Here is a 27,725-nt window from a genome sequence, read left to right on the forward strand (position 1 = left end):
AGACCACAAAGTTATCCACACAACCCTCAATATCAACAACCCACCACCTCAAACCACTAACAAAATCACCATCCACTTCAGGAAACCATGCTCTCCAGACATACTCAGTGAAAAGATGTCTGAAGCATTAAAGCAACTGGACCTCACAGACGCAACAACTGCAACTACTTCTTGGATCAATATTAACAATAAAATTGCAGATCAAATCTGCCCAACTACAACCAAAACCATACAACCTACTCTAGACAATAGGAAACCTTGGTTTACACCCGAACTTAAATCCCTTAAACAATCTCTCAGAAAAAAAGAACAAAGCTGGAGAAAAAACCCAACCACCTCTACACATGCCATCTACAAATCCCTCCTCAACAACTACAGGAATACAATCCTTAGAACAAAGAAAGAATTCTACGGAAAAAAAATACACCACTTTATATTCGACTCAAAGGCTCTCTTCTCATACGTCTCCTCTTTAACCAAACCATCTCCGCCTACTATCCCAGACCACCAAGCCCTCAACAAAGCAAACGAACTAGCCAACTACTTCAAATCAAAAATCACTAACCTTACCCAATCAATCACATCCAGCAACTTTACTCTAACTCACCACCTCACATCCTGGCCGCAACAAACCACAAGCCTGGATTCATTCGAGCTCACTTCTTCACTGGAGATTGAAAACACACTCAAAAAATTCAAACCTTCCTCCCACCCATCAGACCCAATACCAACAAATCTCCTCATCGCCATACCAAACACCATCTCAAAACCAATTGCAGAAATTATCAACACATCCCTTTCTCAAGGTTTAGTTCCTAACCAGTTAAAATTGGCAATACTTAAACCATTACTAAAGAAACCAAACGCTTGCCCATCAGACCCAGCTAACTTTAGACCCATCGCAAACTTACCACTTATCGCCAAACTGATTGAAAAAATTGTCAACAAGCAACTGTCAGATTACTTGGAAGATCATAACATTCTATCCCCAGCTCAATATGGATTCCGAAAATGACTAAACACCGAATCTCTCTTACTATCCCTCACTGACACAATCCTCATTAATATGGAGCATAAACAATCATACCTGCTTATTCTTCTAGATCTTTCCGCTGCATTTGACACGGTAAAACACTCCACTCTAATAGACCAACTAGCCAACATAGGGATCAAAGGCACAGCCCTTAGTTGGTTCCATTCCTTCTTAAGCAACAGATTCTACAAAGTAAGGATAAACAACAAAGAATCGCATCCAATCTTGACAGAGCAAGGAGTCCCACAAGGATCATCACTTTCACCCACCCTCTTCAATATTTACCTCCTCCCTCTCTGCCATCTACTCTCAAACCTTAAGCTCACCTATTACCTATATGCAGACGACATACAAATCCTCCTTCCGATTACAGAATCCCTTCAAAAAAACCATCACTTACTGGAACGAATGCCTACAGCCCATCAAAAACCTACTCTCAAGCCTCAACTTAGTAGTGAATGCTAATAAAACCGAAATGCTCATTGTCTCCCAGGATCCACGCACAAACTCTTCCAGCCTTTCTCTACCAAACACAAACAACTCATTCTCATCTGACGTCAGAGACCTTGGAGCATGGCTTGATAATCATCTAAACCTAAAAAAGTTTGTAAACAATACCACAAAGGACTGCTTTTACAAACTGCAAGTCCTCAAAAACCTTAAACCCCTCCTTCACTTCTCCGACTTCAGGCTAGTACTACAATCCATCATTCTTTCTAAGCTAGACTACTGCAATTCCCTGCTACTTGGTATACCCGCCAACACCATCAAACCATTACAGATGGTTCAGAATTCAGCGGCTAGAATTCTAACTAGCACTAACAAAAAAGATCATATCACCCCAATCCTCCGGAACTTACATTGGCTACCCATTAAACAAAGGATACTCTATAAGGTACTCACTATCATCCATAAAGCGACAAACAAACTAGCTCCCATCACATTAAGCTCGCAACTACAACTACACACTTCCTCCAGACCAATCAGAAGCGCATACAGAGGAACACTGCTTGCTCCACAAATAAAATCATCATTGAGCAAACGAGCGCTATCTTCAGCAGGCCCACACCTATGGAACACGCTTCCCCCAGATCTTAGACTAGAACCCAGTCATCAAGAATCAACCAACACGAATAAACACGAATCAACCAACCTCAAACCCTCTCTCACTAATTCCTGCTGAATATTTATCATACTATTACCATTCACAACTGTCATATTTATTCATTTGATTACCTATGTACCGTTTCATAGTCTTATTTTTTCACTTGCTATTCTAATGTATCAATAGGCTGAAATGTAAATATTGTGCTGTTCAATTTCTCCCCTTCCATCCCAAGTTTATTTTCCTTGTTTTTTGTAACTTTCCCTCTCCCTTTTTCTGATTCACTGTATTTAAAGTTCAAGGTTCTTATTGAAAATATTGTTTTTTACGTTACGTTATGCTTTACACTCCTTGTTATTTGTACACCGGGTTGATGTGATGCCTATCATGAAACTCGGTATAAGAAAAACAATAAATAAATAAATAAATAAATAAATAAATTCAAAAAAAGACTGAAGACTTTTCTCTTCCAACAAGCTTTCCCAGACGCCTAAGTGACAGACAGACTCCCTAATTACTAAGTATCCTAATTACCCTAATTATGGTCACTGTATCCAGTACTAATTCTAAAATATCTACAACTGGACAATTATCTTTGAGATCAAAAATTTACTTTATTTCATATATATATTTGGCATTGCTTATATTTATATTTATTGCTACGTTAAATAGTTATACTGCTTATATAATATATTATATTTCTTTACTTATTACTATTTATTACCAGTTAAACTATTATTTCTTTATTTAGCTCTATGTTAAATTGTCAACCAGTTATACTGTTCCATATGTTCTACTGTTCCATGTAAAGCTCAGCTCTCTGTTGAGCAGTTCTTCGTTTTATGTAAACCGGAGTGATTTGTAGTCCCTACAAGAACTTCGGTATATAAAAATTAAAAATAAATAAATAAAAATAAATAAATTTACAAAGCTACACACATAATGATTAAAATGTTTAGAACAGAAAATAGATACAGACTAATATGAAGTACATAAACAGATAAAACTGTGTAAAAACATAAAAAAAGTCTATGACACAAACTACTGTGTGTTAGAACATATCTGATGTAGATCACAAAGCTCAGACATAAAGCAAAATTGCTTACCTTGTAATAGGTGTTATCCCAGGACAGCAGGATGTAGTCCTCACATATGGGTGACGTCACTGAACGGAGCCCAGGCGGGAAAACTTTCTGTCAAAGTTTCTAGAAACTTTTGACTGGCCCCAGTGAGGCCACTGAGCATGCCCAGCATGCTATGATATTCTCTGCCCCAGGTGTCTCTCTCCAGTCTAGTATGTAGCAAAAAGCTTTAGCAAAAAGAATAATAAAAATAAAAAGGCCCAACTCCGCGGGGTGGCGGGTGGGTTCTGTGAGGACTACATCCTGCTGTCCTGGGATAACACCTATTACAAGGTAAGCAATTTTGCTTTATCCCAGGACAAGCAGGATGCTAGTCCTCACATATGGGTGAATAGCAAGCTAGAGGCTGAATCATTGTGTAGTGCAATGTTTTTGTTGAATGAGTCAGCCGAAGATCACAGCAGTTTGGTTGTAGTAGGAGTTGGGTTTAAGCTGGAAACAAGTTCTTTAAGACAGATTGTCCATAGGCAGAATCTTGTCGTCCTTGCTTGTCCAAACAGTAATGAGCTGCAAATGTGTGAAGAGAACTCCATGTTGCTGCTTTACATATGTCAAGTATTGGCACTGAACGATAGTGTGCAACTGAAGTTGACATTGCCCTAACTGCATGTGCTTTTACTCGCCCTTGGAGAGGAAGGCCTGCTTTTTCATAGCAAAACTGTATGCAATCTGCTAACCAGTTGGATAGGGTATGTTTACCCACTGCTTTCCCTGATTTGTTTGGATCATAGGAAACAAAGAGTTGATTGGATTTTCTGTGAACTGCAGTGCGGTTTAAGTAGAAAGATAGAGTGCGCTTGCAATCTAAGGTGTATAAGGCCCTTTCTCCTTGGTGAGCATGAGGCCTTGGAAAGAAAGTGGGTAAAACTATAGATTGGTTTAAGTGGAATTCCGTAACTACCTTAGGGAGGAATTTAGGATGAGTACGGAGAACCACTCTGTCATGTAAGAACTTAGTGTAGGGTTCATATGTGACTAGTGCTTGTAACTCACTAACCCTTCTAGCTGATGTAATGGCTATGAGGAAGATAGTTTTCCATGTAAGAAATTTCAGGTCACTGAAATCAATGGGTTCAAAGGGAGAACGCATGAGTCTAGATAGAACCAAATTTAGATCCCATTGAGTGACTGGGTGTCTAATTGGTGGTTTTAGAAGAATTAAACCTCTCATAAATCTTTTTATGAGAGGTTGTGTAGAAATAGGTGCATCTGATACCTGATTATGGTAAGCTGAAATTGCACTTAAATGTACTCTTACAGAGGAAGTCTGTAGACCTGATTCTGAAAGATGGTACAGGTAGTCCAATAAAGACTTTGTGGGGCAAGTGAAAGGACTGATGTCTTTTTGCCTGCACCACAAAGTGTATCTCTTCCATTTGGAAGTGTAATTCTTCCTTGTGGAAGGTTTACGTGAAGCTATAAGAACTTGGGAAATGTTAGCTGGAAGATTGAGTGGTTGTAGGATCAAGCTTTCAACATCCAAGCTGTCAGTGATAGGGATGTCGCAACCGACCCTGATCCTGAGTTATGAGAGTGGGAGCTACTCCCAGGCGAATGGGATCCCTGACTGAGAGGTCTAGCAGTGTGGGAAACCATACTTGTCGAGGCCAATATGGGGCTATGAGTATCATTGTCCCCCTGTCCTGTTGTAGCTTCACTAGAGTTTTGGTTATGAGTGGTATCGGAGGATACGCATATAATAGGCCTGAGTTCCAAGGGCGAGCAAAGGCGTCCTTGGATGGCCTGTTGTACAGGTTGTATAGGCAACAGTAGTTGTCCACTTTGTGATTCAGATGTGATGCAAAGAGGTCTACTGTTGGTTGTCCCCAACTTTGAAATATCCTGGTCACTACTGTGGGATGTAGTGACCATTCGTGTGGTTTGAATTGACGACTGAGTCTGTCCGCCACTACACTGTGAATGCCTGCTAGGTAAGTGGCCTTGAGAAATATGGAGTTGTTCAAGGCCCAACCCCATATCTGAGCTGCCTCTTGACAAAGGAGGTACGAGCCTGTCCCTCCCTGTTTGTTGATGTACCACATGGCTACTGTGTTGTCTGTTTGGATCAGCACAGTCTTGTTGGTAAGGCAGTCCTTGAAGGCATGTAGAGCATAACGTATAGCTCGAAGTTCCAGGAAATTGATTTGAAATGTTGCTTCGAGCTTTGTCCATGTTCCTTGTGTTTGGAGATTCCCTATGTGAGCTCCCCAACCCAAGGTGGATGCATCTGTAGTCAGAGTTACTTGTGGGACTGGTTGTTGAAAGGGTAGGCCCTTGCACAGATTGTCCTTGTTCACCCACCATCGTAGAGAAGAGCGTAGTTGGTGGGTTACTTGAATTGGAGAATAAAGTGGTTGAATGGCTTGGATCCATTGTGATCTTAAAGTCCATTGAGTTACCCTCATGGCCAGTCTTGCCATAGGAGTGACATGAACTGTGGAGGCCATGTGGCCTAGTAATGTGAGAAACTGATGAGCTGTTGCTTGTTCCTTGGAGTGAATCAAGCTTGCCAGTAGAGACAGTGTGTTTCTCGATCCACTGGCAGAAATGCCTTGGAGAGGTTGGTGTTTAAATCCGCTCCTATGAATTGAAGCAGGTGAGATGGAGTGAGATGGGACTTTGGATAATTGATGAGAAATCCCATGGAGTGCAGTAGAGCAATAGTTTTGTTGAGAGACTGTATTGCTCCTTGTTGAGATTGGCTTCTGATGAGCCAATCGTCCAGATATGGGAAAACATGTACACCTTGCTTGTGTAGGTGTGCTCTTATTACTGCCAGGCATTTGGTGAACACTCTGGGAGCTGAAGCTAGTCCGAATGGCAGTACTCTGTATTGGTAATGATGAATGCCCACCTTGAAGCGTAGATACTTGCGATGAGGAGGGTATATTGGTATATGGGCGTAAGCATCTTGAAGATCCAGAGAACAGAGCCAATCTCCTATTTGAAGAAGTGGTAGCATTGTGCCTAGTGAAACCATCCTGAACCTTTCTTTCTTTAGAAATTTGTTGAGATTTCTGAGGTCTAGGATGGGTCGTAGGCCTCCAGTTTTCTTTGGAATGAGGAAATATCTGGAGTAGAATCCTCTGCCCTGCTGAGACCTGGGCACTGGTTGAATGGCCCTGGCTGTCAGAACGGTGGATAATTCTATTTGTAACTGAATTATTTGGGAATTTTGTTGTGGGTAGGAAGTTGGTGGGAATTCTGGAGGAATTGAGAGAAAATTTAGTTTGTAACCGTGAGCTACAATGGAAAGTGCCCATTGGTCTGTGGTTATGTTTTCCCAATTTGATTGGAAGTAGGAAATCCTTCCTCCCACTGGTATGTGCTGTTTGGGGTTTTGGAGGGTGGGTCTGATCTCTGGATTTGTGTTCAAAAACCCGTAGCTGGACCAGTCTGTGGAGGAGGCTGAGCACGTGCTGGTCTTTGTTGTCTGGCCTGAGAGCGCTGGGTAGGCCTGGAAGGTCTAGTTCTGGTAGGTGGATTATAGTACCTTCTTGGCCTGTAGTATGGACGTCTAGGTTCCCTTCGTGGAAAACGTCTAGGGGCCTGGGTGGTTGGTTCTTGAGGCAGTTGTGATAGCTGTCTTAAGGTCTCCGTATGATCCTTAAGTTGTTGGACAGCATCCTGTACTTTCTCTCCAAACAAGTTATCCCCACGGCATGGCAGATCTACAAGCTTGTCTTGCACTTCAGGCCTGAGATCTGAAGCCTTCAACCAGGCCCATCTTCTTGCTGTAATGCCGGCTGCTGCTGTTCTTGAGGCTGTATCAAAGTTGTCATAAGCAGCCCTTACCTCATGTTTCCCAGCCTCGAGGCCTTTGGTGATAATGGATTGAGCAGATTCTTGAAACTGCTCTGGGAGAGAATTTGAGAAGTGCTCCATTTGCTTCCAGAGATCCCGCTGGTACTGTGTCATGTACAGTTGATAGGCAGAGATTCTGGAAGATAAAAGTGCACCTTGGTACACCTTTTTTCCTAGGGAGTCCAGAAAACGATGATCCTTCCCTGGAGGAGCTGAAGAATGTGGACGTACTCTTTTAGATTTTTTCTGGGCAGATTCTACTACCACAGATTGATGTGGTAGCTGTGCCTTCTGAAAGCCTGGTGCCTGCTGCACTAGGTAGGTAGTGTCTAGACGCTTATTTACTGCTGGAACAGTGCATGGGTGTTCCCACACTCGTTGCTGTAAATCCAACAGGACTTCATGGATGGGGATTGCCAGAACTAGTTTTGGCGGATCCACGAATTGCAGCACCTCTAATGTATGCTGTCTTGAATCATCTTCTGATGAGAGCTTAAATAGAATTGTATCCGCCATCTCTTGAACAAAACTTGAAAAAGATAAATCTTCAGGTGGTGATCTTTTCCTTTCTTCAGGAGGTGATGGTTCGGACATGAACTCTTCAGAAGAAGTATCTGCTCCTGGATCATCACCATCATCCCAAGAATCGTCGTCCTCTGGCTGTTGATAAGGAGTTCTTGGGATTTTCTTTGTAAAAATACCCGATGGCCCAGGTAGTGGGTCATCGATGGATATTGTGGGAGGTGGTACTTCCATGGCTTTTTGAGGAGCTGTGTCGACTACTTTGTGATATTTCTTGAAAAGGCGTTGAAAAAGTGCCAATTCCTGGGTATCACTAGTGTCCTGCTCTGTTATTGTCGAGGGAAGAATGGGTGTCCTCGATAAAGTCGTCGAGGGTGGTGCCATTGGTGTCGAGTCCTTCGACGGTGGTACCATGGAAGGTAAGGGTATCGAAGAAATCGCTGGAAGCTGTGCGAATATGGACGTCGATGACGTGATGATCTTCGGTGTCGACGTCGAGTCCCTGTGTGCCGTCGGGGTCAAAAATGGCCCCGGCATCGGTGTGCCCACCGGCATCGGCAAATTTGCCGGCATCGATGTGGAAATCGGCATCGACAATGAAGTCGGCATTGTAAATTGTTCCTTGAAAGCCTGAGAAATCGCTTGTCGGATAAAATCGGACAATTCCGGCCGCACAACCGTTGGAAGCAGAGCGGTTGAGGGCGGTGGCGCAGGCTGAGGTACCAGTTCCTGACCAAGTTGTTTGTATGGGATCTGGCGTTATCAATGGAGTCGAGGTAGGCCGAGGCGTTGTAGACTCCGACGTGTCCTGTGTTCTAGGCTGCTTCGCTGTCGAGGGTTGCTGGGAAGCAGAGTCAGACAACGAGGGGCTTCTGTGTCGATGTCGATGTTTTGACTTCGATTTTTCGGAGGACTTTGTCGACGTCGAAGACAAGGAAGGTGAGGAATGATCCCCAGACGGTCCCGGGCGAGGTTTTTTAAGAATCAGTCGCTTAGTCGCTCCAGCCGGAGACGACCTCGACGACTGCAACGGGGAAGGTATAAGTTGCAGGCTGAATAAATGTTCCATCTTTTCGAGCCTGGTTTTCCTCGATTTCGGCGTCATTTCTGCACATTGCGGACAATTTTGTATGTCATGTTTATCACCCAGACACATCACACATTCGGTGTGCGGATCTGTGAGTGACATTTTCCTAGCACAAACAGGACATTTTTTAAATCCTGTGGACATTTTTATCGAATGACGGCCGTCGATTCAACTGAGGTAAATTTTTTCTATTCTCCGAAAATAAATCAAGACTGGGTTACTTACTGGCCGGTAAGGAGAGACCCCGAGAGATTTTATGAGAGAGAATATCACTTTTTTTAGACTAAAAAGTCACAAGAAAGTTGAGAAAAACTCAACGGCTCCGGTTCTGCGATGCTGGCTGCAGCGTGGAAAAAACGAAGACTGAAGAGAGACACCTGTGGCAGAGAATATCATAGCATGCTGGGCATGCTCAGTGGCCTCACTGGGGCCAGTCAAAAGTTTCTAGAAACTTTGACAGAAAGTTTTCCCGCCTGGGCTCCGTTCAGTGACGTCACCCATATGTGAGGACTAGCATCCTGCTTGTCCTGGGATAATCACCTTACACACTATCCCTAGGCAAATTTTGAACAGATGTGTCTTCAGAAAAGTTTTAAAAAGACTTAGAACATGAAGCCAGTCGCAATTCCTGCAGTAAGGAATTCCAAAGCTCAGGAGCTGCTACCGAGAACGCTCTCTCTCATGTCTTCCAACCATTTCTCATGCCATTTTGGGAGATGGTATGTTGAGCAGACCTCTCTCAGCTGAACATAAAGTATGAGATGGGGTATGTAGCCTTACTAAGGCTGCAGCCAAAGGAAACAAGTGTAATTTTAGTAGATTGAACCACCATTACAGCAATTTTATACTGGACCCTTCAATAAATGGGCAGCCAGAAATGGGGAATCCCAATTGCTTTTAATATTTATAAAGAAATCCCATTTCAAGTGTTTTTTCTTGTGATGATCTTCACATTTATTTATAATAAGATGGTAGACATCCAACTCCCTGTACAAAAGGAGATAATTACAACATAGCCAACAATTGTTAGTACACAGAGCTGTGAAACACAGAAACCAACGGCAGTCAAAGACCATCTCTTTTACCAATTTTTCCTACCTACTTCAAACCAGCTTTATTCATTGCTAAGGATCCTTTGTAGTTGCCCCATGCTTTCTTTAATTCTGATACCATTTTTGTTCCACCACCTCCACTAAGAGAATTTTCTACACATCAACCATACTTCTGAAAACCTGGAGACTTCAGATCAGATCTCATATCCATCATACATACTGTGATCTTGAACACATCACTGGATTCTTAGTGCTTAAACTCAAGACTGTAAACTCTTTTGGGGAATGAACATTAAAACCATAATTTATCTGATGTTAATGTATTTTGATTATAATAATACAAAGTAAATTTTTAAAAAATCCATACTATCTTGTGCATTATACACACTTAATGAGCTAAATAATTATTAAAGCCCCAATTATCTCTATCTTCCAGTGATACACTGAACAACCTTTTTGTTTCCAAACACCAACTATGCCAAGAGAATGCAGAAAAAATTCTTTGCCCAAGATAAATCTCCTTATATAAACCTACAGATCCCAATTGAATCTCTATCCCATCCTAGAGCCAGAATAAATCATCTCCACACTGCTCCAGACCTTCAATATTCCAAAACATGACAGTTAAAGAGTCCTGGTTTGTAAGAATCAAATTTACCTTGAGACATCAACATCAAAGCTGTATGAAATTCTCATTCCTATGATGCTATCATCAGTAATGCCCATAATTAAAAAGTCACCAATCCAAAAATCCACGAATGGGGGGTAACTAAACCAAGTAACATCAAACAACCCACATCAAACATTTTCCTATTTTTTTCTCTCTTTATATCCTTTAAACCATTGAAAAAATACCCAAAAGCTGGGTCATCGATATTTCTTCATTAAAAACAAGAATCCATTTTCACAAAAAATTTCTTTTGACCAAAAATTTAATTAAGAGGAAAGTGGTTGTTTCATAAACTTTTCAAGGAACCATCCAGGTTATCCTTGTTATTTTTAATCATGAACAGATCACCATCCCCCTATATTTAATTTATTATTTATCACAAAAAACTTTTTTTGTTATATTGTTATAAAAAAGTTGTGAAAAGTAAATCCTTGACAAACCAATGAGAACAGTTCGCCAAAAAATTTGCTTCTTATGTTTTCATTGTCTTAATAGACCGACAAAAAGTACTTAGCTTGATTATAGACGCTGAGACCTCAATCCGCAAATGTGTTTTTACCCGAGGCCAAATTTTGAATAGATTCTTCATCAGGGGAAATCGCTTGCCCACCGCACATCTCAGCTCACCAAAGTTTTATCTCTATAATCATGTACTCGCATTTTAAGACTTCAAAGTGCTCGCAACGCGGTGCCTGTATCTTCCATGCAAAATGGCGAATTTTTTGTGAAAAGGGATTCCTGTTTTTAATGAAGAAATATTGATGACCCAGTTTTGGGGTATTTTTTCAATGGTTTAAAGGATATAAAGAAAGAAAAAATAGGATTCCATTATTAAAAAGTGACATAATATTGAACTCCCTTCCTAGCTGTACATCCCTGTTAGAAGCATCAGAAGGCAGCAAACAACAAAATAAGAGGTCTTGCTGGTGACTAAGGTTTTGTTGGAGACATAAAACAAGTAATACTATACACCAATGGAATAGAAATATAACGTAGCCACTTTCTAATCAACTAGGTTAGTGCTGCTTTAATTAAAGAATGTTTACTTCAAAGAAACATTAATTTAAAGACCTGTTAAAGGAAAGGCAAACAACATTTCCTTTGCATATTATTCTACATCAATTGTCAGAATTAAACTTTTTTTTTTTTTTTTTATTATACCCGCATTACATAAATTGTGTTTTTCTACAAAATAATTTCTATTTGTCACAATGAATATGTAACATTTCTTTTTGGTAGTAGAATGGGGAGAAGGGGCGTGGCAGTTTCCTCTTGCTCCTTTTGAGCTTTCAGATCAATCAAAAACAGAACTGAGATCTGGTGCAAAGAGTTTTCATTTGCAACTATCTAGGAATTTTTTTCCCTATTGTATATCCCCTTCCAACTCAGCCAAGTCATCACATAGAAAGATCTTGACAGGCAGCCATGCACCAGGGCTTGTTCTAGAACTCTAGAATCTTGGGCCCTAAACTCAGACACTAGGTGCCACTGTTTCATAACAGGGACTCCCTCTCACCAAGAACTGTGGATACTGTCTCTACAGCATCCTCAAGCCTGGCCGGCCAAGGGAGTGGGAAACATAACTCAGCAATTAAACACAGAGCCATTGGTATGGCCTGAACATGTTACTTCCAATTACAAAAATAAATGCTACAGGCTTACCTGTTGTACAAATTTCTGATCGATATATCGCTTTGCAATACTGGGCTGAAAATCTTGGCTCTCCAAAAATCTCAGGAAAAATTCATAAACCAACTGCAAGAAAGCAAAACCACAAAATGCCCCACCAGATTAGACTTTAAAAAAAAAAATTCTTTCAGTGCTTTGCTAATACTGCCTATAAAGCAAAGTTGCTTACCTATAACAGGTGTTCTCTGAGGACAGTCGTTCATGGGTCACATGTCTGCTTGACATCAACCTGAAGGCACTAACATGGACACATTTTTCGGAGTTTTCTAGAACATTTTTAGATATCCCTCTGAACATGCAAAGTAGTTCCTGTGCATCTGTATCTCCACAATGTGCCTCAGTTTTGTAATTAAGCTAATAAGTTCAATTCTAGAAAAATAAAAAAAACAAAAGGCTAAGAATAAAAACTACTAATGTACAATAATGTAAAAAATCAGGACAGATCAGAAACGGATCACAGCTGCTGAAGAAACACATGTGATATGCACCATGGAAAATGACAAACTGAGGTATGGTGTGGGGTCAAAGGAATGCAGGAAGTACCATGCATGCTCAGAGGGATCTCAAAGAATTTACTGAAAAACTCTGGAAACAATGTCTGTATTAGCACCATCAGGATGACTATAGTGAACTGCTGGTCTTCAGAGAATCTGCAGTGAAGGTAACATGGCAGTTCTAACAGCATATGTTGGCAGTAATATTGAAAAGTAAAAATACTTCCAAGACATATACACAAAATTTTGTCCATTTGAACAGAATACAGTACTGTACATTATATGCAAACCCTGACCAAAGGTTATATATTAACCAATTGAACTCACTGCTTAAAGTGGCATTTCACAATATCCACTTAAAATAAGGCCCTATGCATTCTCTAGTGGTAAAGATTCATTTTTAATTACATACTTTCCTGCATATATTTGCACCAAGTTCCAGTTGCTGCACTCAGTTAGCTAAAGCTTGCTCCTACTGATTACTTTCAGTACGGTAATTGTTTTTAGCAATAGTTATTTGTACTGCAATTTCAGATTTTCAGTATAATTCCATGTTTTTAAAAGTAGAATCTCAAGAATATTTCTGTACATATCTTAATGCTCTTTACCATTTTCACTTGATGTACACTGTAACAGTGATCCTAAAATGTCTGAAAGCATAACTGGAGGAATTCATGCCAGCAGGAGGCAAAACAAAGCACAGATTCCCCTTTCTGGAGAACAGCTGAAACAGGTCAGAATAAAGAGCCAGGAAAGAGGAGCCAGCAGCCTTTAAAAAAATTGGTCTCAAGAACACAGCCAGGATGGAAAGGAAGAAGATATGGATGGAAGGCTAAAGGCTCTGCATTGAAAGTAAAATCCAGGGGAATTGCAGATTTTTAGTAACAGTGTTGGTAAGCTTTAGCTAAGTTCAAGGCTATGGAACTTAATAAAAGTTAATGCTGAAACAGAGAAACACTAGTAAGAATGAATTAGGGGCTCTGAGTGATTTTCTGTTTTGGTTGTGTGCTGTTACTAAAATGGCTGCCGGGTCACACTTGTAAATAGTAAGGAAAAGGCTGTACTGTTTGAATACTGTATTCTGTGGCTGCCTTAGACTGCCTTCAATAAGCCAAAAGGTGGGAGACACGGATCTCAGGAAGAGATAACATAGAAACATAGAAATGACGGCAGAAGAAGACCAAACTGCCCATCCAGTCTGCCCAGCGAGCTTCGCACTTTTTTTTTTCTCTCATACTTATCTGTTTCTCTTGGCTCTTAGTAACATTTTGGTTCTATTTCCCTTCCACCCCCCACCATTAATGTAGAGAGCAGTGTTGGAACTGCATCTAAGTGAAATATCTAGCTTAATTAGTTAGGGATAGTAATCGCCGCAATAAGCAAGCTACACCCATGCTTATTTGTTTACCCAAACTATGTAATTCAGTCCTTGTTGATTCTTGTCTGTATATAGATCCACTTTTCTTCATTCCCCCTGCCGTTGAAGCAGAGAGTTATGCTGGATATGCATTGAAAGTGAAGTAGCAGACTTTCTCCCCTGCCGTTGAAGCAGAGAGCTATGCTGGATATGCGTGAAGTATCAGGCTTATTTGGTTTGGGGTAGTAACCGCCGTAACAAGCAAGCTACTCCCCGCATTTTTGTGAATGGAAATCCTTTTTTCTACATTTCCTCTTGCCGTTGAAGCTTAGAGCAATGTTGGGCTCTTAGAGCAATGTTGGAGTTGCATTAACCGTGTGTATGTTTATTGAATAAGGGTATTATCTCCAGGTAGTAGCAGTCATTCCTGCGAGCCACCCACTCTTCATTCATGTCCTCTAGACTTTATGGATCCACAGTGTTTATCCCACGCCCCTTTGAAGTCCTTCAAAGATCCTGCACAATACCTAGCCTCCACAACTTTTCATTTTGTATTCACCAGGAACCAATCAGGTTCTGTGCTATAAATGATTGTTTGATATGGGGAGGACAAACGATATGATTAGGGATGTAAAAAATCTATGGACAGCGTTTCTATGGAGGGCCTGGGGAAAAGCAATCCAAAGACAGAAGATAGAGCATGATCATGCTGAATGGGATCACAGACTCAGTGCTGCAGTAGAGAGTCAGGGAAAATACTGTCTCCATAGAGATTTTGGGGCAAATGTTCCCATAGCAAAAATCATGAGAAAATTATTTTATTTCGGAGATAGACAACTGAGATTAGCTTCAAAGAACAGAAAGAGCCATGCTGTGTCATGAACTGGAAACAGAGCAGACACTACACAGGATTCATAAGAGCTTCCACTATGGAAACAAAGGAAAATGGACCCGATCATGGAAGACTCTGAAAAAAGATACTTCTGTCTAGTGAGGACCAGGAAAACTGCATATGCAATGAAGGATATAAAAAATGAACCCCTGCTGTGGAACTATATGGTTGGATTTGTGGAATGGCTGAAAAGGAAAAAGAATCAGTAGCTTACAGACACCTTGATAAATGATCATCAACTGGCAGCAGAGAAGAAAAAGTGTGCAGTTAAGAGCCTGATTTTCAAAAGTATTTACATGCTTAAAACTGTGTTTTACATGTGTAAATGCACTTTACATATGTAACTGGGCATTTGAAAATTGCTACAATATGTGCCACTAAATTGTCCATAGGTTTTGCCCGGATAGTATGTACATTCACATAAATAACTACTTTAAAAATTCACCTGTAAGTGTGCAACTCTGTATTAAGAAACTTCTAATGCTAAAAGAATAAGAATGAACAATTAAGGTTAATGTGATCTCTGGGATCCTGAAAATGTACGAGAGGTATGTGTTAGACCTGAAAATTTAAAGGAAATTACTGCCGATATGTTAAAATGCTGCATTATGATGAACACAAGCTTTTTTTTTATTTTTTATTATGACATGGAAAATTGTTTCCTCCTATTAGCAGTAGTTTTATATCACCAGAATAGTACAAAAAGTACAAGGGAGTCAAGATGGCGATTTGAACAGATACGCTGCACAGACCTGCTCTGGCGTTTTTCTTGGGGAAAAAAGTTTCAAAGAATTTAATATGCCTTCAAAACGAAAGGGGAAAACCAGGAACTACCCCTCAGTTCCAGCACTTCCCACTGGACAGAGGAACCATCTCTCAGTGCGTCACGAAACTGGCAAATTTGGAGCTAAGAGGTCCAGCTGTCTGGTCACAGGAAGGATAATGTGACCCGACCTCGGAAGTAGTATCCCTTAGCCCTCTGGACGATAGACTCCCTCCGGTTGCGTGAGGGACCTCAATGCTGCGACTGGGACCGAGCCCCAAAGTGGGAGATCGGGTATCCCAACCTGAGGGGGCAGCTGCGATGGAAGACCCGGCGCAGACCTCCAGGAACAACAGAGAGAGCTTCATCGGAGTTTTGGACCTGGATAGAGGAGACCAGATCAATGGAGGAGGTGAGAGGTCTGTGTCGTGCCCTCTCCCTCCAGAAGTAGCTTTGGCTATGCAGAAACCGGAGGTGGTAATGTTAGATTCGCTATGGAATCTATCGTTAGCCATGGTAAAGGCTTTTGAGGATTGCTCAGGGAAAATAAGTACTGTGTCAATGCAACTGGAAACATTGAATAAGAACTTTCAAGGACATAGGCAGGAAATTTCTGGAAAAATACAAAATATAGAGACTGATCTCAATCAAGCCAAACAGGTACAGGCAACCATCATACAGGACTGTAATGCTATTAATAGAAAAATTGAAAATACTGAAAACAAAATGAGGCATTTGAATTTCAGGGTACTAAATTTCCCCAGGGTTATTGGAGAATTTCCCAGGTTTACAATAAAATGATATTTCCTTGAAGTTTTGGAAATTCCCACAGAGCAAACTCTACCCCTGGATAAGATATACTTTCTACCTATACGTAGTAACCAGCAAACTCAAGTGGCTCCTAATGTGTTAGAAAATCTAACAGTTTTTCTTGAAACATCTACATATGAAGTAGCAGAAAGATCAACGAAAATGATTTGGGAATAATCATGTGTGCCTATTTTAAGAAAATAAAGGCTGTGTTTATGGGAAGTAATGTGAGAATATTTCCAGATTTAACTAAAACAACAGTTGAAAAGGAACATTTTTCTAGCACTAAAACAAGAAGCATTGGCAGTGGGTGCCTCCTTTTATCTCAGGTTCCCATGTAAATGTGTTGTAAAATTTGAAAGAAATAACTATATATTTTTTTTTTAACCTGAACAACTCAAAAGCTTTATCGAGGCAAAAAAAGAATCGCTGCAGTTAGGCAGTGGTTAAATGTAGTCCAGTAAGATGTAAATTCGGTTTTCAACAAGTTGTCTTTTTCTTTTTTGTTCTTATTTCCTGAATTCTCCTTTAATTTGCATGTACTCTGCCCAGCATTCATCTGGTTTTAGCTATCACCCTGTCGCATTGGCTTTGCAGACTTCAAATTGTTAGACATTATCACCCCATGGTCTCTCTCCTGTTCTGTGCACATCCGCTCTTCACCCCCCACCCCTCCCAACACATACGGTTCTTTTGGATTACCACACTCCGCATGAATGACTCTGCACTTATTGGCATTGAATCTCAGCTTCCATATCTTCAACCACTCTTCCAACTTCCTTAAATCCAGTCTCATTCTCTCTACTCCTTCCGGTGTGTCCACTCTGTTGCAGATCTTAGTACCATCCACAAACAGACAAACTTTACCTTCTATCCCTTCTGCAATGTCGCTCACAAAGATGTTGAACAGAACCGGTCCCAACACTGATCCCTGCGGCACTCCACTTAACACCATTCTCTATTCAGAGTAGGTTCCATTTATCATTACACTTTGTCTTCTATCTGTCAACCAGTTTGTAATCCACGTCACCACCTTGGAACTCACCCCCAAGCTTCTCATTTTGTTGATGAGTCTTCTATGTGAGACCGTATCAAAAGATTTACTAAAATCCAAGTAAATTACATCGCGTGCTCTTCTCTGATCCCGCTCTCTAGTCACCCAATCAAAGAAATCAATCAGATTTGTCTGACAGGACCTTCCCCCTGGTGAAACCATACGTCTCAGGTTCAGCAATCCTCCTGACTGTAGATAATTCACTATCCTTTCCTTCAGGAGAGTCTCCATTAATTTTCCTACCACCCAGGTGATGCTAACTGGCCTTTAGTTTCCAGCCTCTTCTCTGTTCCCACTCTTGTGTAGCAGGACCCCCACCACTCTTCTCCAGTCACTAGGCATCACACCCTTATCCAGGGATCAATTGAACAGGTCACACAACGGACCCGCCAGCACATATCTGAGCTCCCTCAGTATTCTGGGATGAACTTCATCAGGCCCCATGGCTTTATCCACTTTCCGTTTTCCTAGCTCTTCCCATATATTCTCTTCTGTAAATTGAGTTTCGTCTACTCCACCTCCTTCTACAGTTATGTTAACAAGTGACAGTCCCTTCTCCAGGGTCTTCCTTAGTGAACACTGAACTGACGTATTTGTTTAGTATTTCTGCCATTTCTTCATCTCTGTCTATCTTATCACCTTTCAATTTCACTATACCACTATGGACCTTTCTCCTATCTTTGATGTATCTGAAAAATGTTTTTTCATCTCGTTTTACCCTTCTTGGCAATCCTTTCCTCTGCCTGACTTTTTGCTTTCTTGATTACTTTTTTCATCTCCCTCAGTTTCACCACATAATCCTCCCTGTGTTCCACTTTTTGGGATCCTTTATATTTCTTAAAAGCTGCTTCTTTTGCTTTTATTACATCAGCCACCTTCTTTGTGAACCAGATTGGTTTCTTATTTCTCTAACATATAGATTTGTTGCTTTCGTAATTGCTCCTTTTAGTTTGCTCACTGTTCCACCTCTCCTATTTTCTCCCAATCTTCAAGTTCCACCTCCAGGAATTTTCCCATTTCGGCAAAGTCAGCATTTTTGAATTGCCAAACTCAGGTCTTTGTGTGACTTCTCCATAACCTAGTTGTGATATCAAACAATACCGTTTGATGATCACTGGTGCTGAGGTGGGCACCCACCTGAACATTAGAGACATTATCTCCGTTAGTGAGCACTAAGTCGAGTGTAACTCCCTCCCTCGTGGGTACTATTTCCATTTGTTTGAACAGAGCCCCTTGCAGGGCATCCACTATCTCTCTACTTCTGTTAGATTCCGCAGAAGAGATTCTCCAGTCCATGTCCGGCAGATTAAAATCTCCTTGGCACTTCCAGTCTAAAGCATCTTAAGCTTTAACCCATATTCTTTATTGTATTATGTTGCAATTACTTCCTGCCTTTACTTTCTTCCAGCTATTTAAGCTTCCAAGTTTTTTACTCCTTGTTAATTGTAACTTTGCCTTATTCACCTCTATTGTTAATTACCTTAGTTATTGTCTCAGTTATTCCCTTGTTCTTTGTAAACCGATCCGATATGGTTTTTGTATGTCTTCTATCAGCTCTCTATCTAGTTCTTCTGTTTGAGTCTGAGGTCTGTAAACCACTCCGGTAAAGATGGATACACCATCCTCTTTTTTTTTTTTTTTTTTTTTTTAGGACAGCCCATAATGCTTCTTCTCTACCCCTAAAATCTTGCAGTTCAGTTGTTTGGATATTGTTTTTGACATAAAGAGCTACTCCTCCCCCTTTTCTGTCCTATCTGTTCTTCCTTATCAAGTTATAACCCAGTATGGTCGTATCCCAATCATGAGATTCCGTGAACCATGTCTCCGTAACAGCAACAACATCCAAGTCCGTCTCCACCATTAAGGCTTGCAGGTCTGGGATTTTATTGCCCAGACTGCGAGTATTAGTGCTCATAGCACTCCAGTTTTGACTGATCTGATTAGTGCTTTTCTTAGGCTTGGTTTTTGCCTTATTCAACTGACCTTTGTTATCCCCCCCCCTTCATTCTTCATTATTGTATTTGTTTTTGTTGTTTGGGGGTGACGCTCCACTCTCCTCCTGCCACCCCCTTGTTTAGTTTAAATGCCTTATGGCATAGGATTTGAATTTATCCCTTAGTATCCTTTTTCTTGCCACAGACAGATGTAAACAATACACAGGGATATTTCAAAATAATTCTCTACCCATCTGACAATTACATACACATGAAGAGAATAATTTATACATATAATATATCAGTACAATAACTTTATTGGTATCACAAAATATAAAATCACATCTTTCTAGACAGTATTAAAACTCACTAACCATCGCATACACACCACCATTCGTACTATTAAAAAACTAACACCTGAAACATAGTGACATTACATGCTTTTACCAATACTTTTTTTGTTACATATTTTTATCCAAGTATGCAATATATACTCCACTATTTATTACTGATTTTTAATTATCTATTACCCAGTACATCCACAATGCTTAAACTAATAATCTTATCAACCGTTTTATATCCCAAGACCATACAAGTTCTTCCTCAATGATTCCTTTGCACACCACGGTACCTCCCGATCCAATCGGGCTCTTCTCAAAATACTTTCATAAAACACAATATTCCTTCCGGTCCATCCGTTCTATTCAATCCATCCAACAAAGATCCTTGTTTCACCCCTGCCTGGGGCTTCCTCAGGGACTCATCAATGTAACAGGTACCGACTCCCCACCTACTCCCAAAACAAACATAAAACCATGTTTAAACATTTCTATGGTTTCTCAATGTCTCAAACCCGTAAACTTTCCAAAAAGAGCTCCAAACTAACCTTCAAGTACCCCAGCCGTCTCACAAACTATATTCAACTGCAAAACATGTTTTCTCAATATTCATTAACATCAGAGTATTACATCATGTTTATAATCCATATATCTAAATTAAAACAGGCAGCTACCATAAATCAAATATCTTTTTATCCAAGTGAAGAAATTTTTACTAAACACCCCCTACCCACACAGAGTACTCACCATTCAACCGGAACGAACAGGTATCACTTGTAAAGAACGTCATAGCGTCAAGTCACTTTCTCCTACTTATATATACCCATTCATCAATACTTAATTCAATCAGAAAATCAACAACCTCCCAAATTCCAAACACCTATATTCTTATTAGCTCACATGCAGGAATGCACTCCATTTTATAGGGCCATTTAAACCTCCGGGGAAAACAGTACCCCATTTAAAAATAAAGGGCTGTTCAATCCGTCTCAACATAGAGGATAAATCACCCCCATTAGGTAATTACACCTTTTTAATAACAAAGAATTTTATATCTTCCAATGTGTGAGCATACTCGACCCAATGATCAACTAGAGGGGCATTCACCTTAACAGATCTGATCCTGCTTCTATGTTCAATAATTCGCAATCGAATTGCTCTAGTAGTCTGACCAATGTATACTAGCCCACACGGGCATACAATTGCATAAATGACCCCACTAGTATCACACGAGAACAATTCTGGCAACCTATAAGGATATCTTAACTTAGAGTGTTGAAATTCTTTAAGCAACAGGGCATGTTTACACACCGAGCAGGCACCACATATAGTCTGGCCATGCTCTTGATCAGCCCCCGTCCCTTCAATTTACGGGATTTCAATTGGCCTCCCAAATTCTGCCAGTTTTTTACTGCAAAAATAGGTCTTTCAACAAATACCGGTATAGATGATAACATATGCCAGTGTTTTAAAACGCTGGCCTTTTTCTCACAGGACAAGCAGGATGGTAGTCCTCACATATGGGTGACATCATCAGGATGGTGCCCAATCACGGAAAACTTCTGTCAAAGTTTCCAGAACTTTGACTGGCCCCTACTGGGCATGCCCAGCATGGCACTAACCCTGCAGCCAGCAGGGGTCCCCCTTCAGTCTTATTTGAAAGCTACAGGCAGTGCCGAAAAAACAACAAAACATTACGAACCCAACACTGCAGGGTGGCGAGCAGGTTTCGTGAGGACTAACATCCTGCTGTCCTGTGAGAACACCTGTTACAGGTAAGCAACATTTGCTTTCTCACAGGACAAGCAGGATGGTAGTCCTCACATATGGGTGAGTACCGAGCTGAGGATGTCCGAACATGCACCAAATGTACCCAACGTCGTGCAACAGGCACAACAACTGGGGTAGAATTTTGTAGAGGGCATCCTGAACCCCACCGGGCAGGCGGAAGGGTGTAGGTACGTCACGTTGGAAATAAGTTACACAGGACAGACTGGCCGAAGATGGAATCTTGTCTTCCGGCTTTGTCCAAGCAATAGTGGGCTGCGAAAGTGTGGAGAGAACTCCAGGTGGCAGCCCTGCAAATGTCAGGAAGCGGCACTGATTGTAGGTGTGCTACTGAAGTCGCCATGGCCCTCACAGAGTGTGCTTTAAACACGGTCTTGAAAAGGAATGCCTGCTTGCTGGTAGCAAAAAGATATGCAGTCCGCCAACCAGGAGGAGAGAGTCTGCTTACCCACAGGTTGCCCTAATTTGTTGGGATGGAAAGAGACGAATAACTGAGTGCTCTTCCTGTAGGCAACTGTATGGTCTAGGTAGAACGCTAGAGCCCGTTTACAGTCAAGGGTATGCAGAGCCTGTTCCCCTGGATTGGAATGGGGCCTGGGAAAGAAGGTAGGTAGTATGATGGATTGATTAATGTGAAACTCCGAAACTACCTTGGGTAAAAAAGTAGGGTGAATGCGGAGTACCGCCCGGTCCTGCAGGAGTTTAGTGTAAGGCGGATAGGTAACTAGGGCCTGTAACTCACTAACTCTGCGAGCTGAAGTGATAGCTAAAAGGAAAATCACTTTCCATGTGAGATATTTTAGGGCACAGGAGTGAAGAGGCTCGAATGGTGGTTTCATGAGCCGACCAAGAACCAGATTAAGGTCCCAAGAAGGGGCCGGAGGACGTAAAGGTGGTTTGATATGGAGCAAGCCCTTTAAAAAGCGTGTTACAAGGGGTTGTACTGATATAGGAACATCCCCGACACCTTTATGGAAGGCGGCTACCACACTGACATGCATTCTGATTGAAGAGGTCTTTAAACCTGACTCCGACAAATGCCAGAGATAGTCCAAAAATCTTGGGATTGGACAGGAAAAGGGATCAAGGGACTGCGAGGTGCACCATGATGTGTACCTTTTCCATTTATAGGAATAAGATTTTCTTGTGGACTGCTTCCGTGAAGCAATCAGGACACGAGAAACGGAATCTGAAAGGTTAAGTGGTTGAAGGATTAACCTTTCAACATCCATGCCGTCAGAGACAAGGCCTGAAGATTGGGATGGCGTAGGCATCCGTTGTTTTGAGTGATCAGATGCGGGTCCTTTCCCAAGGGAATGTGCCTGTGGATGGAAAGATCCTGTAGTATTGGAAACCACACTTGGCGTGGCCAGTGAGGTGCTATCACGTAGCTTCACGAGAGTCTTCGAGAGAAGAGGAAGTGGAGGGAATGCATAAAGCAGACCGGTTGCCCATGAGAGGGAGAATGCATCTCTGGACTGAGAGTGTTTGCTGCGAATGAGGGAGCAGTAATTGTCCACTTTGTGGTTCTGAGGGGACGCAAAGAGGTCTGTCTGAGGATATCCCCATTGTCGAAAGATTGAGTTCGCTACCAAGGGGTTGAGAGACCACTCGTGCGGTTGGAAGATGCGACTCAGCTTGTCTGCCAGCACACGGTCCACTCCCGGCAAGTAGGTGGCCCTGAGGTACATCGAGTGGGAGAGAGCTTCCACCCAAATCTGCGCAGTTTCCTGACACAGAAGGAAGGAGCCTGTGCCTCCCTGCTTGTTGATGTACCACATGGCCATCTGGTCTGAATCAGGATGACTTGATTGGAAAGGCAATCCTGAAAAGCCCTGAGAGCATATTGCATTGCTCGAAGCTCCAGGAAATTTATCTGGTGTTTGGCTTCCTCTGGAGACCAAGATCTTTGTGTCTGCAGATTGGCCACGTGGGCTCCCCACCCGAGGTTGGAAGCGTCAGTGGTGAGAATGACTTGAGGATCTGGCATTTGAAAGAGCAATCCCTGGAGGAGATTGGTCTGATTTTTCCACCAGGCGAGAGACAGACTGAGTGAGTCGGAGATGTGGACAATGGTAGGCAGAGGCTGAATAGCTTGAATCCATTGTGAACTCAGAGTCCAATGTATGAGTCTCATGGCCAAGCGGGCCATCGGTGTGACATGAACTGAGGATGCCATGTGTCTGAGAAGGACAAGGAATTGGCGAGCTGTTGCAGTATTCTGAGACTGCAACTGGTGAGCAAGAGACATGCGAGTTAGCGCTCGTTGTTGAGGTAGAAATGTCTTTGCCTGCAAAGTGTCCAAGTCTGCCCCAACGAACGACAAGGTTTGAGATGGGACTAAATAGGATTTTTCGTAATTGACGAGAAATCCTAGTGAAATCAGAGTGTGTAGAGTCAAATTGAGGGACGACCGAGCAGTTTGCTGGGTTGGAGCCCTGATTAACCAGTCGTCCAGATAGGGGTAGACGTGAACACCTTCTTTTCTGAGGAAAGCTGCAACAACCACGAGACATTTGGTAAAGACTCGTGGTACAGACGCTAGGCCGAACGGAAGCACTCGGTATTGATAGTGCTTAAGGCCTACTAAAAACATCAGGTACTTGCGATGAGTTGGAGTGATCGCAATGTGGGTGTATGCGTCCTGGAGGTCCAGAGAGCAGAGCCAGTCTCCTCTTTGTAGAAGAGGTAGAAGCGATCTCAAGGTTATCATCTTGAACTTTTCCCGTTGGAGGTACTTGTTGAGAGCACATAGGTCCAGAATTGGACGAACACCCCCCGATTTTTGGGGGATCAGAAAGTTCCGGGAATAGAACCCGAGGCCTTGCTGCAAGTGCGGAACGGGTTCTATTGCTTTTGACTGGAGAAGGAGAGAGACCTCTTGATCCAGAAGAATGGAGTGGTCAGACTTCCCCCACGTCTGTAGAGGTGGGGAGTCCGGTGGCAGGATGAAAAAGTTGAGATGGTAACCCCGAGCAATGATTGCCAATACCCATTGGTCTGTCGTGATTGACTGCCACATGTTGTGAAAGTGGCACAATCGACCTCCCACTGGTATGCTTGGCAGAGGAATCTGGCTGCTGCTCTCCAAGCGGAAGTCAAAAACCTGAAGCAGATCCAGGCTGGGGAGCTGCTTGTGGCTTTTGTTTTCGGGCTTGGCGAGGCAGAGGCTTTTGATAAGGTCTGGTAATACAAGACCTTGCTGGTGGCAGACAGGCCTTCCTTGGGCGGTAGAATGACTTCTTAGAGTCCTTCCTGAAGGGCTGTCTTGAGGAGAAGTCAGAAGGCATTGAAGAGAGCTGTTTGAGAATCTCATGATGGTCTTTCAATTCAGCCACCATTCGTTGGATCTGTTCTCCAAACAGATTATCTCCGATACATGGTAGGTTGGACAATCTGTCTTGCACTTCTGGGCAGAGGTCAGAAGACTTGAGCCAGGCCCACCATCTTGCCGAAATAGCTGCTCAGACACTCTGGTAGAGGTATAAAAAATGTCATAAGATGTTCGAATCTCATGCTTGCCTGCTTCAAATCCTTTGTTTACAAGGGTTTGTAGCTGGTCTTGGAATTGTTCTGGAAGGGACTCTGAGAAGTCCTGTATCTGCTTAAAGATGACTATTATATTGGATCATGTAAAGCTGATAGGCAGCAATTTGGGAGATGAGCATGGCCCCTTGGAATACTCATTGACCAATGTTGTCTAGGAATTTTTGTTCCTTAGCAGGCGGGGTAGACAAGTGGGGTTTTGACCTTTTTGCCTTCTTCTGTGCACACTCGACCACAACTGAGTGGTGGTCAAGCTGGGTTTTTTGAAAGCCTGGGGCTGACTGAACTAAGTAAGTAGTGTCAGCCTTCCTATGTACTGGAGCAATTGATCCAGGGTTTTCCCAGTTCTTTTTGAGGAGATCAAGAAGCACCTGATGAACAGGAATAGAGGTGATCACTTTGGGGGCATCCAGGAATTGGAGTAACTCCATCTGGTGCCTATCGTCCTGTTCCATCTGTAGTTGAAAGGGAACCAACTCAGACGTTTCCTTCACAAAATTTATGAATGAGAGGTCCTCTGGAGGAGAACGCTTTCTACTTTCAGTGGGAGAAGGTGGTGAAGGTAAGTCATCGGTGTCTGTTCAAGTATCATCACCCCAAGTGTCATAAGGATCAGAAGACTGTCCTTTAGGAAGTGAAGGGGGTTGGATACCTGAGGGTCCTGGTCTAGGCTCCGAAACAAATCAGAGGAATCACCGGAGGCACAGATTATGGCATCGAAGGTACCGGTGCAGGCATCGAGGGCATCGATGGATGACTCGGTGGCGCCAACGGATGTATCGGCATCGATGGATGAATCGATGGCGAGGGACGCATCGGTATCGATGGCTGAGGCAACACACCCAATGGAGGGATGCGGAACGGTGTTTCTCCTCCCGATGAAGCTGTCATCGGGGAGGGCAGAGGCATCGGAGACTCGGGATCCATCGGAGGAAGGGCAGTCATCAGCGCTTCCATTCTGGATAGCAGCGGTGCCAGCATTGCTGAAATTGGGTCGATGACAGGTTCCACAATCTGTGCCGGTGTCGGAGGGACCTGAAGACGTATTGCCTTGTCGATGGCCTCCTGAACCATCCGGTCCAGTTCTTCTCGGAGACCTGGAGCAAGCAGCCCCGGCTCCAGAACAGAAGAGGGAGGCAGAGGCATAGCCAGAGGGACCACCTTTACAGGCGGAATCGCGGCTCCCAAACCCCGATCGGATGAGGGTTGCCTCGGTGACCTGGTCGCAGGAATGGTCGGTGCCTTTCCTAGATGGGGCTTCTTCGACGGTGGCTCGGACGGTGGCTCGGTCAATAATTTCGCTCCCTCGATGGTCTGAGTCTTACGATGTCGATGTTTCTCCCTGCGATCCCCTCGATCCTGAGGGGGAGTAGAGGTGTCGATGGCCGGTCACCGGTCGGTGGTTGATGCTGGCAAGAAGTCGACGATGCCGGTTCCGACGACGTTGATGCAATGGACGGAGTAGGGGTTTGACCACAGAAAAGGAGTTCCATCTTCTCCATTCTGGCTTTGCAACCTCTTGGTGTCATGAGGGCACATTTGGTGCAAGTCAGGACATCATGCTCATGGCCTAAACACATTACACAGACTCCATGGGGGTCTGTGATAGACATGGTGCGAGTACAGTCCGGGCACCGATGGAACCCAGACGCCATGGCCATTGAAAAAAATTGAGCTGTGGTACGGTCGACGGCCTGTAGGACGCAAGGGCCAACTCGACGGTAATCGACGGAAAACAGGTAAAAACTTACCGGAGTACCACGGTCAGAGAAAAGTTAGAGGCGGCACCTCTGTGGGGCAATTTAACTTTAAATAATTCCATAAGGAAAATTCCTGTCAGGAATCTCTTCAGAGCTCCTTAACCGCGAGGCTACTGCTGCATGGAAAAAAGAAGACTGAAGGGGGACCCCTGCTGGCTGCAGGGTTAGTGCCATGCTGGGCATGCTCAGTAGGGGCCAGTCAAAGTTCTGGAAACTTTGACAGAAGTTTTCCGTGATTGGGCTCCATCCTGTGATGTCACCATATGTGAGGACTACCATCCTGCTTGTCCTGTGAGAAAACATGATTATCATGGTTCCCACAAACCTTTGCATTTATAAGTTGAAAGCCTAGAGCCTTAAGGCCAGCAATTATTTCCAAAATAAACTGTAACCCTCAAAGGTAATTAACAAATGTTATATTTGAAAGTGGATATTTAATATAGTTTCATAAAAATGGGGCACAGGTTTTGTGTTAAAAATGGAATAGGTATTAAAGTTTTGTATACACCCTAGTTACTCACAACTACATGTGGTTATGTTACCCACTTTTTCAACTTATTACTTTCAGGTTGAACAGTAACTTTCACAGAGATATGAACCTTGATGAACTTAATTCAATTTCCTGTTTAAATGAATTGTGAATTAACATTACATATTTTCTTGCTTGTTAAATAACTAAAGAAATAGTTTAAAACAATAATACTTTTTGCGTTAGAAGAGTCTGGTACTGCTATAATGGTGAACTAGGAGTGTCCAATTCTTAAATCAAAAGAATATGTATATATATTTAAATGGAGAAGGCATAACCATCATACCAACAGGCTAAATATGCTGCATTATTTTCTGCAACTACCTTATGCCAGAATATTGATTTAATTGGCATAT

The 27,725-nt window shown here is 42.4% G+C and overlaps 1 protein-coding gene across 5 annotated transcripts in view; it reads right to left on the reverse strand.

Moving 5' to 3' along the window:
* Window positions 1-27,725, reverse strand: part of PPP2R5A (protein phosphatase 2 regulatory subunit B'alpha) — a 356,054-nt gene that overhangs the window by 177,805 nt on the left and 150,524 nt on the right. For 4 of the 5 annotated variants that reach the window (XM_029593245.1, XM_029593244.1, XM_029593247.1 and 1 more), the window contains one exon: window positions 12,078-12,170. The exons of the other annotated variant lie outside the window; for it this stretch is intronic. In XM_029593245.1, coding sequence (XP_029449105.1) covers window positions 12,078-12,170 — 93 coding nt within the window. The remainder of the gene's footprint in view (window positions 1-12,077; window positions 12,171-27,725) is intronic. 5 annotated transcript variants of the gene reach the window in all.

This window comes from Rhinatrema bivittatum, chromosome 3, assembly GCF_901001135.1.
Source record: "Rhinatrema bivittatum chromosome 3, aRhiBiv1.1, whole genome shotgun sequence".
Taxonomy (NCBI): Eukaryota; Metazoa; Chordata; class Amphibia; order Gymnophiona; family Rhinatrematidae; genus Rhinatrema; species Rhinatrema bivittatum.